The sequence below is a fragment of the Hyla sarda genome, chromosome 8 (genome assembly GCF_029499605.1).
Source record: "Hyla sarda isolate aHylSar1 chromosome 8, aHylSar1.hap1, whole genome shotgun sequence".
Taxonomy (NCBI): domain Eukaryota; kingdom Metazoa; phylum Chordata; class Amphibia; order Anura; family Hylidae; genus Hyla; species Hyla sarda.
In genome coordinates this window covers 57,309,364-57,323,428 of record NC_079196.1, presented here as the reverse complement: position 1 = coordinate 57,323,428, position 14,065 = coordinate 57,309,364, and the positions used below count along the sequence as shown (strand labels likewise).

The window sequence follows — 14,065 nt, the reverse complement described above, 5'->3', positions numbered from 1 at the left end:
ATAGGGATAGGCATAAGGCTATCCTTCATATAAGATAGAGATGGGTATAAGGCTATCCTTCATATAAGATAGGGATAGGTATAAGGCTATCCCTCATATAAGATAGGGATAAGGACTATTGATGGGATTCAGAATATTGGGCAGACTAAATGGGCCAAATGGTTCTTATCTGCCGACACATTCTATGTTTCTTTGCAGTCAAGGCAACCGTGAAAGAACCAAAAGGTGGGCAACACTGTTTTTAGGTCATATTGAACTTATAGGTGTGGTTGGTAGTAGGGACCCTCTTCTGTAAACTAGAGCAGGGAGCATCATCATGCACTTACCTTGGTTGTGTGGGATTACCAGTGTTTATTGAATGCTATGCAATGCTCATTGTTTAACAGTAGGGGCGCTGTATGGAGAAATAACAGGGGTATGAAGCTGCCCTATAGTGACTAGCATAGGTTTTGGCTCTTTGAACAATATCTTTTGTATTAATTTTCCAGATTGTGGTCTGAACGTTCACAAGCAATGCTCTAAGATGGTTCCCAATGACTGCAAGCCGGACTTGAAGCACGTCAAGAAAGTTTACAGCTGTGACCTCACCACTTTAGTGAAAGCACACAACACGAAGAGGCCCATGGTAGTGGACATGTGTATACGGGAGATCGAGTCTAGGGGTAAGGCTCTTATTTTTTAATAAAAACTTTTTTTTTTTTATAAATAATATGAACGTAAAGGCCACAACTGCTGTATCCGGCTCTTTGTGGTTAATGACAAAATTATAGATAATTTTTTTTTTTCTCACAACAATGAACCCCAACCAGGGTGCCTCCGACTGTTGCAAAACTACAACTCCCAGCATGCCCAGACAGCCGAAGGCTGGGAGTTGGAGTTGGAGTTTTGCAACAGCTGGAGGCATACCGGTTAGGAAACAGTGGCTTAACCCCTTAAGGACCGGGGGTTCTTCCGTTTTTGCATTTTCGTTTTTTGCTCCTTGCATTTAAAAAATAACTCTTTCAATTTTGCACCTAAAAATCCATATGATGGCTTATTTTTTGTGCCACCAATTCTACTTTGTAATGACGTCAGTCATTTTGCCCAAAAATCTACGGTGAAACGGAAAAAAAATCATTGTGCGACAAAATTGAAAAAAAAACGCAGTTTTGTAACTTTTGGGGGCTTCCGTTTCTACGTAGTAAATTTTTCGGTAAAAATTACACCTTATCTTTATTCTGTAGGTCCATACGATTAAAATGATACCCTACTAATATAGGTTTGATTTTGTCGGACTTCTGGAAAAAATCATAACTACATGCAGGAAAATTAATACGTTTAAAATTGTCATCTTCTGACCCCTATAACTTTTTTATTTTTCTGTGTATGGGGCGGTATGAGGGCTCATTTTTTGCGCCGTGATCTGAAGTTTTTAACGGTACCATGTTTGCATTGATATAAAAAGTGACCAAAAATGCACTATTTTGGACTTTGGAATTTTTTTGCGCGCACGCCATTGAACGAGTGGTTTAATTAATTATATATTTTTATAATTCGGACATTTCCGCACGCGGTGATACCACATATGTTTATTTTTATTTACACTGTGTTTTTTTTTTTATTTGAAAAGGGGGGTGATTCAAACTTTTAATAGGGGAGGAGTTAAATGATCTTTATTCACTTTTTTTTTTCCACTTTTTTTTTGCAGTGTTATAGCTCCCATAGGGACCTATAACACTGCACACACTGATCTTCTATGCTGATCACTGGTTTCTCATAAGAAACCAGTGATCAACGATTCTGCTGCATGACTGCTCAGGCCTGGATCTCAGGCACTGAGCAGTCATTCGGCGATCGGACAGCGAGGAGGCAGGAAGGGGCCCTCCCGCTGTCCTGTCAGCTGTTCGGGATGCCGCGATTAGCCGCGGCTATCCCGAACAGCCCGACTGAGCTAGCCGGCCACTTTCGGTTTCACTTTTAGCCGTGCGGCTCAGCTCTGAGCGCGCGGCTAAAGGGTTAATAGCGCGCGGCGCCTTGATCGGCGCTGCGCGCTATTAGAGGCGGGTCCCGGCTTCACTATGACGCCGGGCCCGCCGCGATATGACGCGGGGTTACTGTGTAACCCCGCGTTATATCAGGAGAGCAGGACCAAGGGCGTACCTGTACGCCCTTGGTCCTTAAGAGGTTAAAGGGGTATTCCAGGCAAAAACTTTTTTATATATATCAACTGGCTCCAGAAAGTTAAACAGATTTCTAAATTACTTCTATTAAAAAATCTTAATCCTTCCAATAGTTATAAGCTTCTGAAGTTGAGTTGTTGTTTTCTGTCTAACTGCTCAATGATGACTCACGTCCCGGGAGCTGTGCATGATGGGAAAATTTCCCCATAGGCGCTGCACAGCTCCTGGGACGTGAGTCATCATTGAGCAGTTAGACAGAAAACAACAACTCAACTTCAGAAGCTTATAACTATTGGAAGGATTAAGATTTTTTAATAGAAGTAATTTACAAATCTGTTTAACTTTCCGGAGCCAGTTGATATATAGAAAAAAAGTTTTTGCCTGGAATACCCCTTTAATGTGTAACTGCATTAGCCTGACTGATGCGCCATGTGCGCCTAGTATACCGGGGAAGACTACTGTTTACTTACTGTTTTGTGAGATTAGGCTGATATAGGATATCAGCAGGTATGCTGCGGTTTTCCCATTCACTGTAGTAGTGAATAAAGTGAACTTGTTGTAATTTTGTAATTTTGCAACAGCTGGAGGCACCCTAGTTGAGAAACACTTCCAGAATCTCTTAACAAGTGTAATTTTCTTACATTACTATGTATTTGTTCCAACAGGGTTGAACTCAGAAGGATTGTACAGAATATCAGGTTTTACTGATCTCATAGAAGATGCCAAAATGGCCTTCGACAGAGGTACGGCATTGATGGATTTTTGTTTTATTTTTATGTTAACAAATACAGTGGTCCCTCAAGTTACAATATGAATCTGTTCCAGTATGACCATTGTGTGTTGAGACCATTGTATGTTGAGACCATAACTCTATGGAAACCTGGTAATTGGTTCTGAAGCACCAAAATGTCATTCAAAAATAGGAAAAAGTGGATTAAAGAAAAATAAGTAGATACAGTAACTAATATAGATAAAGCAAATCCTTACATATAAAAGTAAGAAAGATCTGCTGGGAGCTGTTAGACAGGAGCTTCTTCAGGGTCCTGTACAGTACACAGTGTCCTAAAAAAGTAACATGGAGCCGCCCTCACCTCGTGTCCAAAGGTGCAGCTTACCCTGACACAGGTAAAGAGTAGTACAGAACATGTAATACCTCCCTGTACTGTAGGAGGCGCTACCAGACAGCCAGTCAGTGCATGCACTTCAGTAATACAAGTGTTTTACCAGTGAACGCCAATTCTGATTGGTCGGTTCTGCCAGCCATTGACAGGTTTCACAGATCTGGACGGTCGGTAGCATTGTATGTTGAGTCTGGTTTCAAGTTACAATGGTCCAGAAAAGACCATTGTGTGTTGAAACTGTTGTATGTTGAGGCCATTGTAAGTTGAGGGATCACTGTTGTATACATGGTCATTTATAGTTTATCACCTCCTAAGTGTAGGCATTTCTATAAATATAGTAGAATAAGTAGAAATGTTAAAAGGTTTGTGGCTAAATTGTATAGGTTATGGTCTGGTCAATGGTTTAGAGCATAAATGTGTAGTCTTCAAGTCTTGAAGACTCACACTTGCGGCTATACAAGTCAGAGCAGAATCCATTGCACAGTGGATACCATTAGCATATGGCAGACCCCATTGACTTACAATGGTGTATGTCGAGCTGATGGAAGGAATAGCAGCACATTCAGCATTATTTTTTCTGAATCTACAATGAACGCTCCAAGCAGAACATAGCCTTAGGATTACATCAATAATTCAAGCAGTATATCATGTTGATCCTTGTCTTTCCTCGTAGATGGCGAGAAGGCTGATATATCTGTAAACGTCTACGAAGACATTAACATTATAACCGGGGCACTGAAACTGTACTTCAGGGAATTGCCGATCCCACTGATAACATATGATGCTTACCCCAAGTTCCTGGAGTCTGCAAGTAAGTACACATTATGCTTGTAATACCTATGTGGTCTCTAAACCCTTCTGGTTCTTATCCTTTGCACTTGTGATCAAAACATTGAAAATGGAGTCGCATCAATCTTAGGTACAAATAGAACTACATAATTACTTAAATGTAAATACATTAAGCCTTCCAGTACTTAAAGGAGTTGTCTAGTGAAAGAAACAACCTGTGCATGGAGTTAAAAAAGTATAATAAAGCAACTTACTAATAAAATGTTATGAGCCATACTGCACAGGTCTCTCCTATCATCCGAGTTGTCTGGCTTGTATCTGTGACATCCCATTACACACTCTGAAAGCAGATCTCCTGTGCCTGCTCCCCCCACCTCCAGTTTACTCAGGACCAGACCATTGATGTGAAGAGGGGGAGCTCATATAACTCCTCATTACATTTTAAGGCAGCAGGAATTCTTTCTCAGATAAGACAGCAGTAAGCCTGTTCTGACTGAAACTGCTGTGACTGAGAAAAGCGTTCATGTGCCTTAAAATCTAATGAGCAGCAACATGAGCTCCCACCTTCATATTACTGGTCTCTTCCTGAGGGGACTGTGGTAAAGGGACAGAGCTCTGAATGTGATGTAATGTCACAGCTACAAGGGAGAGAGCAGAATTGATATGGAGAGATCTGTGCACTATGGCTTGTGGAAGAATAAAATACTAAGGGGTCTGTGTGTTGTACTTTTCATTTTCGTGCTCATATAAGGTTGTAGTGATCAGATACATTTCGCCAGTGTTTGGTATATTCTGTGTAATTAAGCCCTTTTTTTGTATTGTTAGAGGCTGTGGACCCGGATGCACAGTTAGAAGCTCTTCATGAAGCTTTGAAGCTGCTACCTCCTGCACACTGTGAAACACTACGGTATCTCATGGCCCATCTGAAAAGGTAAATACATGGAAGCGCACATCAGATGTCTGGAGCCTTTATTTTATTGTAGTTATTTTTTTTAGAAGTTAGAAGCGAGCAGTAATTTAGAATTAAAGCTCCTCTTAGTCCTCCCCCTAGGAGGAGGAAATCATTCCATGCCCACTGGCTGTGAAACTGTCTTTTCAGCGTGCCAGGTTCCCAGGGCTCTCACTACATTAACTGCTAATTGGTCACGCTGAGCGACATGATACGTTTTCTGTAATCCTTTCTCTTTATCATGCCGTGCAGTCTCATTATAGAGCTGTGCTGCCGACTAGATAACAGAATTAGCCCCTTATAATGGAGCCAAAGGAAACAGTGAACAGGCACAATGTACTTTAATCATGCAAAAAAATACACTTTATATGAATATTATTACAATTCTTAATTTCAATGTAGCATGGAAAAAGAAAAAAATACACGCTTTTCCAAAAAATCTGATTCTTTAGGGGTTCTAGGAACTGTCTGCTCTCTGCTTCTTTGTCAGTAACACATGCATTGTAATTAGACGAGCTGGACAATGCCGGTGTCCTATTGTACTGATTTTGACATTTTATTGTACCGCTATACAGTGGCCCTTCAAGTTGAAATATGAATTGTTTCCAGGACGACCATTGTATGTTGAAACTATTGTATGATGGGACAATAACTCTATGGAAACCTGGTAATTGGTTCTGAAGCCCCAAAATGTCATCCAAAAATAGGAAAAAAGTGAGGATTAAAGAAAATAAGTAGATAACTAATAGAGATAAAGCAAATCCTTACATATAAAAGTAAGAAAGATCTGCTGGGAGCGGTATATCACTGTCCGGGTAGGGTCACACTGAGCAGATGTGCAGTGTATTTGACACTACGAGAAATCTGACGAGCAGCAGGAAATACGTTGTATATGCGCTTGGAGCAGACACGGCTTTCCCTACTGCAGTCCTGTGTCTGCAATAGGGTTCAGGAGGCGGCCGCGAGTCACAGTTATGTCTTTGCGCGCGGTCGGCCGCTGAATGTTTTTGCAAACACAGGGCTGTAGCAGGGAAAGCCTGTGTTTGCTCCTAGCGCATATGGAGCTTATTTCTGGCTGCTCGTCAGATTTTTCACAGCTTCAAATGTGCTGATGTATCTGCTCAGTGTGATTCTACACTCTATGTAGAGGACAGGAGGTTCTTCAGGGTCCCGTACTGTACACATAATGTCCTAAAAAAAAAGTTACATGGAGCCGCCCTCACCTGGTGTCCAAAGGAGCAGCTAACCCTACTCTGGACAGTTCTTAAAATGGACAGAGATGTCAGCAGAGAGCACTGTGCTCGTGATGTCAAAAGAGAGATCTGTGTTCCAAAAAGAAAAGAATTTCCTCTGTAGTATTCAGCAGCTTGTAAGTACTAGAAGGATTAAGATTTTTTAATAGAAGTAATTTACAAATCTGTTAAACTTTCTTGCACCAGTTGATATATAGATAAAAAAAAAATATATATATATATACATATACGTTTTCCACCGGAGTACCCCTTTAACCCGTTCAGGACCCATGACGTAACGGTACGTCCCGACACCCTGGGTCTTAAGGACCCATGACGTACAGATACGTCATGGGCAGTTCCGGTCCGCGCCGGGCAGGGATCAGAGCGGGATGCCTGCTGAAATCATTCAGCAGGCATCCTGTGCAAATGCCCAGGGGGGGTCATTAGACCCCCCCCATGTCGGCGATCGCGGCAAATCGCAAGTGAATTCACACTTGCGATTTGCGTGATTCCGGGTCATTACGGGTCTATAGTGACCCGGTGACCCGGAATGTAAGGGGGATCGCGGGTGTCTAAGACACCCAGGATCCCCCTGAAGCGATAGGACTGAGGTGGCACAGGTGCCACCCCTCCTATCCCTGCTATTGGTGGTCTAGACGCGACCACCAATAGCGGGGCGGGGGGGGGTTTACTTTCGTTTTCCCCGTCATGCCCTCCCACAAAAGCGGGGCAGGACGGGGAAACGACGGGGACCGGCGCCGAAGATCCACTTACCGATCCGGGCAGGCGACGGAGGCTGCGGGCGACGGAGATCGGCGGGCGGCGATGACGTGCGGCTGGATCCGACGGAAGACGGTGAGTTGCCTAGCAACATCTGGAGGGTACAGTTTGAGACCATTATACTGTGGTCTCTAACTTTAGCCCTCCAGATGTTGCAAAACTACAACTCCCAGCATGCCCAGACAGCTGTTTGGGCATGCTGGAATATGTAGTTTTGCAACAGCTGGAGGGCTACAGTTTGAGACCACTATATAGTGGTCCCTAAACTGTAGCTCTCCAGATCTTGCAAAACTACAACTCATAGCATCCCCAAACAACTGTTTGCTGTCAGGGCATGCTGGGAATTGTAGTTTTGCAACAACTGGAGGACCACAGTTTGGAGATCACTTTGCAGTGTTCTCTAAAACTGTAGCCCTCCAGATGTTGCAAAACTGCAAATCCCAGCATGTCCAAACAGCAATCAACTGTCTCGGCATTCTGGGAGTTGTAGTTGCGTACCTCCAGCTATTGCATAACTACTTCTCCCAGCATGCCCGTGGAGATCAGTACATGCTGGGAGTTGTAATTTTGCAACAGCTGGAGGCACACTGGTTAGAAAATGCTGAGTTAGGTTACAGAACCTAACTGAAGGTTTTCCAACCAGTGTGCCTCCAGCTGTTGCAAAAGTACAACTCCCAGCATGCACGGTCTGTCAGTACATGCTGGGAGTTGTAGTTTTGAAACAGCTGGAGGTTTGCCCCCCCATGTGAACGTACAGGGTACATTCACACGGGCAGGCTTACAGTAAGTTTCCTGCTTCAAGTTTGGGCTGCGGCAAATTTTTCGCTGCAGCTCAAACTCCTAGCGGGAAACTCACCGTAACACGCCAGTGTGAACGTACCCTAAAGACACTACACTACACTACACTAACACATAATAAAGAGTAAAACACTACATATACACCCCTTACACTGTCTCCCCCCCCCCCCCCCCCCCCAAATAAAAATGAAAAACGTATTGTATGGCAGTGTTTCCAAAACGGAGCCTCCAGCTGTTGCAAAACAACAACTCCCAGCATTTCCGGACAGCCACTGACTGTCCAGGCATGCTGGGAATTTAGTAACAGCTGGAGGCACCCTGTTTGGGAATCACTGGCGTAGAATACCCCTATGTCCACCCCTATGCGATCCCTAATTTAGTCCTCAAATGCGCATGGCGCTCTCACACTTCAGAGCCCTGTCGTATTTCAAGGAAACAGTTTAGGGCCACATATGGGGTATCTCCGAACTCGGGAGAAATTGCACTACAAATATTGGGGGGCTTTTTCTCCTTTTACCCCTTATGAAAAGGAAAAGTTGGGGCAACACCAGCTTGTTAGTGTAAAAAAATGTAAAAAATTTACACTAACATGCTGGTGTTGCCCTATACTTTTTATTTTCACAAGCGTTAAAATGAAAAAAAGAACCCCAAAATTTGTAACGCAATTTCTCCTGAGTACAGAAATACCCCATATGTGGGCGTAAAATGCTCTGCGGGCGCACAACAAGGCTCAGGAGTGATAGCGCACTATGTACATTTGAGGCCTAAATTGGTGATTTGCACAGGGGTGGATGATTTTACAGCGGTTCTGACATAAACGCAAAAATATAAATACCCACATGTGACCCCATTTTGGAAACTACACCCCTCATGTAATGTAATAAGGGGTACAATGAGCGTTTGACAGATACCCACTGCTTTCAATGGATGATAGCTATGTGAAGCTAGATTGAATTTGCGGTGTATTTATGAGGTATGAGACCGATGTTTCACTTCTAATGCAAATGTTTGTAAAAAAAATTTGTAAAACTTAATAAAAAAGGATTTACGAAAAAAAAATAAAAAAAAGGGAATACAATGAGCATTTACACCCCACAGGTTTTGGAACAGTGATTTTTGGAACAGTGGTCCGAGAAAATGAAAAATTAAATTTTTCATTTGCACAGCCCACTGTTCCAAAGATCTGTCAAACGCCAGTGGGGTGTAAATACTCACTGCACCCCTTATTAAATTCTGTGAGGGGTGTAGTTTCCAAAATAGGGTCACATGTGGGGGGGGGGTCCACTGTTCTGGCACCACGGGGGGCTTTGTAAACGCACATGGCCCCTGACTTCCATTCCAAACAAATTTTTTCCCAAAAGCTCAATGGCGCTCCTTCTCTTCTGAGTATTGTAGTGCGCCAGCAGAGCACTTGACGTCCACACATGGGGTATTTCCATACTCAGAAGAGATGGGGTTACAAATTTTGGGGGGTCTTTTCTGCTATTAACCCTTGCAAAAATGTGAAATTTGGGGGGAATCGCACATTTTAGTGAAAAAATGTTTTTTTTGTTTTTTTTTTACATATGCAAAAGTCGTGAAACACCTGTGGGGTATTAAGGCTCACTTTATCCCTTGTTACGTTCCTCAAGGGGTCTAGTTTCCAAAATGGTATGGCATGTGTTTTTTTTTTTGCTGTTCTGGCACCATAGGGGCTTCCTAAATGCAACATGCCCCCCAAAAACCATTTCAGAAAAACGTACTCTCCAAAATCCCCTTGTCGCTCCTTCGCTTCTGAGCCCTCTACTGCGCCCGCCGAACAATTTACATAGGCATATGAGGTATGTGCTTACTCGAGAGAAATTGGGCTACAAACATAAGTATAAATTTGCTCCTTTTACCCCTTGTAAAAATTCAAAAATTGGGTCTACAAGAACATGCAAGTGTAAAAAATGAAGATTGTGAATTTTCTCCTTCACTTTGCTGCTATTCCTGTGAAACACCTAAAGGGTTAAAACGCTGACTGAATGTCATTTTGAATACTTTGGGGGGTGCAGTTTTTATAATGGGGTCATTTGTGGGGTATTTCTAATATGAAGACCCTTCAAATCCACTTCAAACCTGAACTGGTCCCTGAAAAATTGTGAGTTTGAAAATTTTTTGGAAAATTGCTGCTGAACTTTGAAGCCCTCTGGTGTCTTCCAAAATCAAAAAAATTTTTATTTGGAATATCCATTTTTCGTATAAGCAGAGAGCTTCAAAGTTAGAAAAATGCAAAATTTTCAAATTTTTCATCAAATTTTGGGATTTTTCACCAAGAAATAATGCAAGTTAGCACAAAATTTTACCACTATGTTAAAGTAGAATATGTCACGAAAAAACAATCTCGGAATCAGAATGATAACTAAAAGCATCCCAGAGTTATTAATGTTTAAAGTGACAGTGGTCAGATGTGCAAAAAATGGCCGGGTCCTACAGTGAAAATTGGCTGGGTCCTTAAAGGGTTAAATACATCTTTGTGGCAAGCCCCTATGTGTGACCACCCCCATCTATGGATTATATAATCAGTCACCCTACTGCAGAGTTTCCCAACCAGGGTGCCTCTAGCTGTTTAGAAACTACAACTCCCAGCATGTCCGGACAGCCGAAGGGTGTCCGGGCATGCTGGGAGTTGTGGTTTTGCAACAGCTGGAGGCACCCTGGTTGGGAAACACTGTCCTACTGGCATGTGAAGTTCCGTTATACGTATAGCCTGACACCGCTTATCTCTAGGGGATGGAGAATCAGAGCTGATCTCTGACTTGATTTCTATTTATAAATCTCCTTTAAGCTGCATATTCGCATGATCAGAGGGCCCCCCGCAGCAGCGCTACCCCCCCCCCCATCATTGTATTGAAGGTTAAAGCGCAGTAGGATCATAGTCTTCAAGCAGCTAACTCGCCATCCTCCAACTGATCTATGTTTCCACAACTACTTAGCTTTGTTAGTGCAATAATAAAATAACACTTATGATCAGAACTGACCTTGTCCTACCCACAATGCCCTAATATGTGAACATTCATGACAACCTCAATATAGATCCCAGGATCACACGTTTAATCACATAGACCTCCTCCAATGGACAGTAATGCAGATATGCCCAGTTTGGCTTTTCGGTTTCTATTAAAGTAAATGCATGTGTAATCCGAGTAATAATTGCTTTCTTACACTTCCGCACGACAGTTCTTATTACTCCTAACTCACTAGACAGGATTGCCTGGGACCTTATTGCTGGCAGCCACTATAGATGACGTGCTGCCAGCAATAAGTGACAGCAATGAGACTGTGTCCTAGCAACCCCAGAATTGGTCCTTCCCATTGAGTAATGTCACAGCCTGTGATAAACTAAAACTGAAAAGTACTTTATGCTTTTGGGGCACAAGTGGCTTTATTTGCATGTTCTGGTTTGCCTGCAATGCCCTACAGATAACCCCTCATTTGCATTCACGACTGGAATAATGAGATGTCATTTTGTTTCTCCCCCCCCCCCCCCCTCCCCTTGCAGGGTAACGCTTCACGAGAAGGACAACTTAATGAATGCAGAGAACCTTGGCATAGTGTTTGGACCAACTCTCATGCGAGCGCCAGAGCTGGATGCCATGGCGGCGCTAAATGACATCCGTTATCAGAGACTAGTGGTGGAAATGCTCATCAAGAACGAGGACATTTTATTCTGAAATACGCAAGCGGTATTTCCGGGAAGATGAAGGATTGTAAAAAAAAAAAACCTACGGCATAAAGTGTATGTGTCACCTGTGTATAGTGGGGCATACAGCGGCCATTTTAAGACATCGTCAGTCGTCCGCCGTAACTCCTTCCCGCGTCAGGCGAAACAGTGTCCCACCTCGGACCAATCTACATCAAGTGTCAGACGCAACTCCCTCCTCCGTCATCCGAAACTCCATCATCCGAAACTCTGTCATCCCTCAGACGAAGTGTCGGCTCTCTGCTATAGGGGTTCTGCTGTACATGCTGTTCAGTGTCGGCTCTGCTATACAGACTCTGTAGAACATGTAGTGTCTGTAGTACACGTGCAAGTTTCACATTTTCGACTGATATACATGCTGTGCAGTGTCTGCTCTGCTATGCGGCAGGAAATTTTGTCTGTGGGAGAATCGTCTGAGGGATGACAGAGTTTTGGATGAGGGAGGAGGGAGTTGTGGCTGACGACTGATGGAGGACTGGTGTGAGGGAGGAGGCGGGACGCTGTTTCGCCTGACGGGGGACATAGTTGCGGCTGACGGCGATTGGTCTGAGAGAGGAGGCGGGACAAAGTTTCGCCTGACATGTGACGGAGTTAAGACTATGTCCTAAACTGGATGCCGCAGGGGCAACCATTATTAGTAGTCAGGAAACCATTTGTCTGTTCCAAGAGGCATGAAGCACTTTGAGGGGGTAGCCATCTTGGAGACAGTATTTTTTAGATCTCCTCCTCTTAGTTTGCAAAAAATTTCACACGAACATGAGGAACTTTCTGGAGTTCAGTGCGTCACAGGGTGAACCAGAGTTCCTAAGCATGCGGCCTGTGGGATCATTATGACCTAGTCACATCACTGAGGCATGAGGCATTTTTTGCCTCCACTTTATCAAGGCAAAGGGTACACTTTACTAGTGCTTTTATGTACACAGGGCAGAAATAAAGCAGTTTTTCTTTTTTTATATTGTTTTAGCTGTGGCAATCAATGCTATTGTGAAAGTGGTAATGCCAGCTCTCCGCCATTACCGCTCGGTGTTTACAGTGTAACAGGAATTGTAAATGGCTGCATGTATGTCTCCGTTTTTGTCGGAGCCCTCCTTTAAAGAGATATCTTCTAGCTAAACGGGTCGTGACTAAATCAGCATGTTTGTCCCCTGATGTGACATTATTGTGGTTCTCTCTTTTATGTTCAGCATAATCCTATTAGGATAATACGTTTGTGAAGCGGTTACCTTAATAACATTTGTATCGCACAGTTTTCTTTTCCTTTTTGATCTTTTTTTCTATTGTGTTTTTTCTTTTTCTTTTTTTGTATAATATGACAGGTTTATTCTTTTTATGAATCGAGAGCTTGAGTTTTTAAAATGTTTACTGACCTGTTTGTGTGGTGGTGGCAGTACATGCTGCAATGGTTAATTTTGTTTTTTTAATGTATTTTTGTATTTTTCATCTGGCATGCACCTATTAATTTATTAAACATAGGTTTTAGAAAATCCATGTCTGTGCCTATTTAACGGTCTCTGTGGAAGCATTAATTCATTGCAGAAGATGAATAGAACATTATAAGGGCCAACATGCAGATTGCGGGTCTCATAATGCTCCCAACTAATAAATTACACGTCCAGTAATACAAATAATTTTCGGAAAAGGGACAAACTGACTTAAAAATAAATCTCTCTATTTCTCTGTCTCTCTCTCCCCCCCTAGCTGAGTACCCCACATTGCCTGGTTTTTCCTTCCTAATCCTTGTTGGGGAGGAAAATCAACAAAGGAGGAAGCTTTTGACTTCATATCCCATCCTCATATATTGCTGTCATATCCCGTCCCCATATCCCGTCCCCATGTCCCGTCCCCATATCCCATCCTCATATCTCAACCTCATATCCCATCCTCATGTCCTGACCTCATATGCTTTCTTCATATCCCGTCTTCATATCCCGACCTCATATCCTGACCTGATATACCATCCTCCTATGCCGTCCTCCTGTCCTGACCTCCTATCCCGTCCTCATGTCGAGTCCTCCTATCCCGTCCTTATGTCCCATCCTCATATCCTGTCCTCAGATGGGAATGATTTGTGATGAAGATATTGTAAGCTGAAAATAGAAGGGGACATGGCTTTGTGGGACTGGGCATGATTTGCAAGCCAGACTGATGCACAAAAAGGATAGAGAATAAAAGGGGTGGGGCTTAAACAGTGGGCATGTCTTTGTGAGATGGGGTGTGGTTTGCCAGCCGGACAGACACATTCACCAGGAGATGCAGAGCGGAGCTTGCATGGGACTTGAAACAAAAACCCATCTTTTATATAAGGGTGTAGGTAAGGGTTAATTTAACTATCCTATATTTTTATTTGACATATAAGTAATATGTGACCAGGTATTATTGAAATATCTCCAGCCGTACGGAAGTTAAGTGGGAACATACATTTCCCATAGATTTGCATGGGACTTTAAACAAAAACTCCGACCCTCATAAATGGGGGTAGTTAAGTGTTAAATTAACTATCCTATATTTTT

At 43.0% G+C, this 14,065-nt stretch overlaps 1 protein-coding gene across 3 annotated transcripts in view; it reads left to right on the top strand.

Annotated features, from left to right (window-relative positions):
* Positions 1 to 13,043, top strand: part of CHN1 (chimerin 1) — a 138,961-nt gene extending 125,918 nt beyond the window's left edge. For all 3 annotated transcript variants that reach the window (XM_056535803.1, XM_056535802.1, XM_056535804.1), the window contains 5 exons: positions 489 to 662; positions 2,825 to 2,902; positions 3,954 to 4,091; positions 4,895 to 5,000; positions 11,355 to 13,043. In XM_056535803.1, coding sequence (XP_056391778.1) covers positions 489 to 662; positions 2,825 to 2,902; positions 3,954 to 4,091; positions 4,895 to 5,000; positions 11,355 to 11,526 — 668 coding nt within the window. In that variant the 3' untranslated portion in view covers positions 11,527 to 13,043. The remainder of the gene's footprint in view (positions 1 to 488; positions 663 to 2,824; positions 2,903 to 3,953; positions 4,092 to 4,894; positions 5,001 to 11,354) is intronic.
* Positions 13,044 to 14,065: the final 1,022 nt, after the last annotated feature.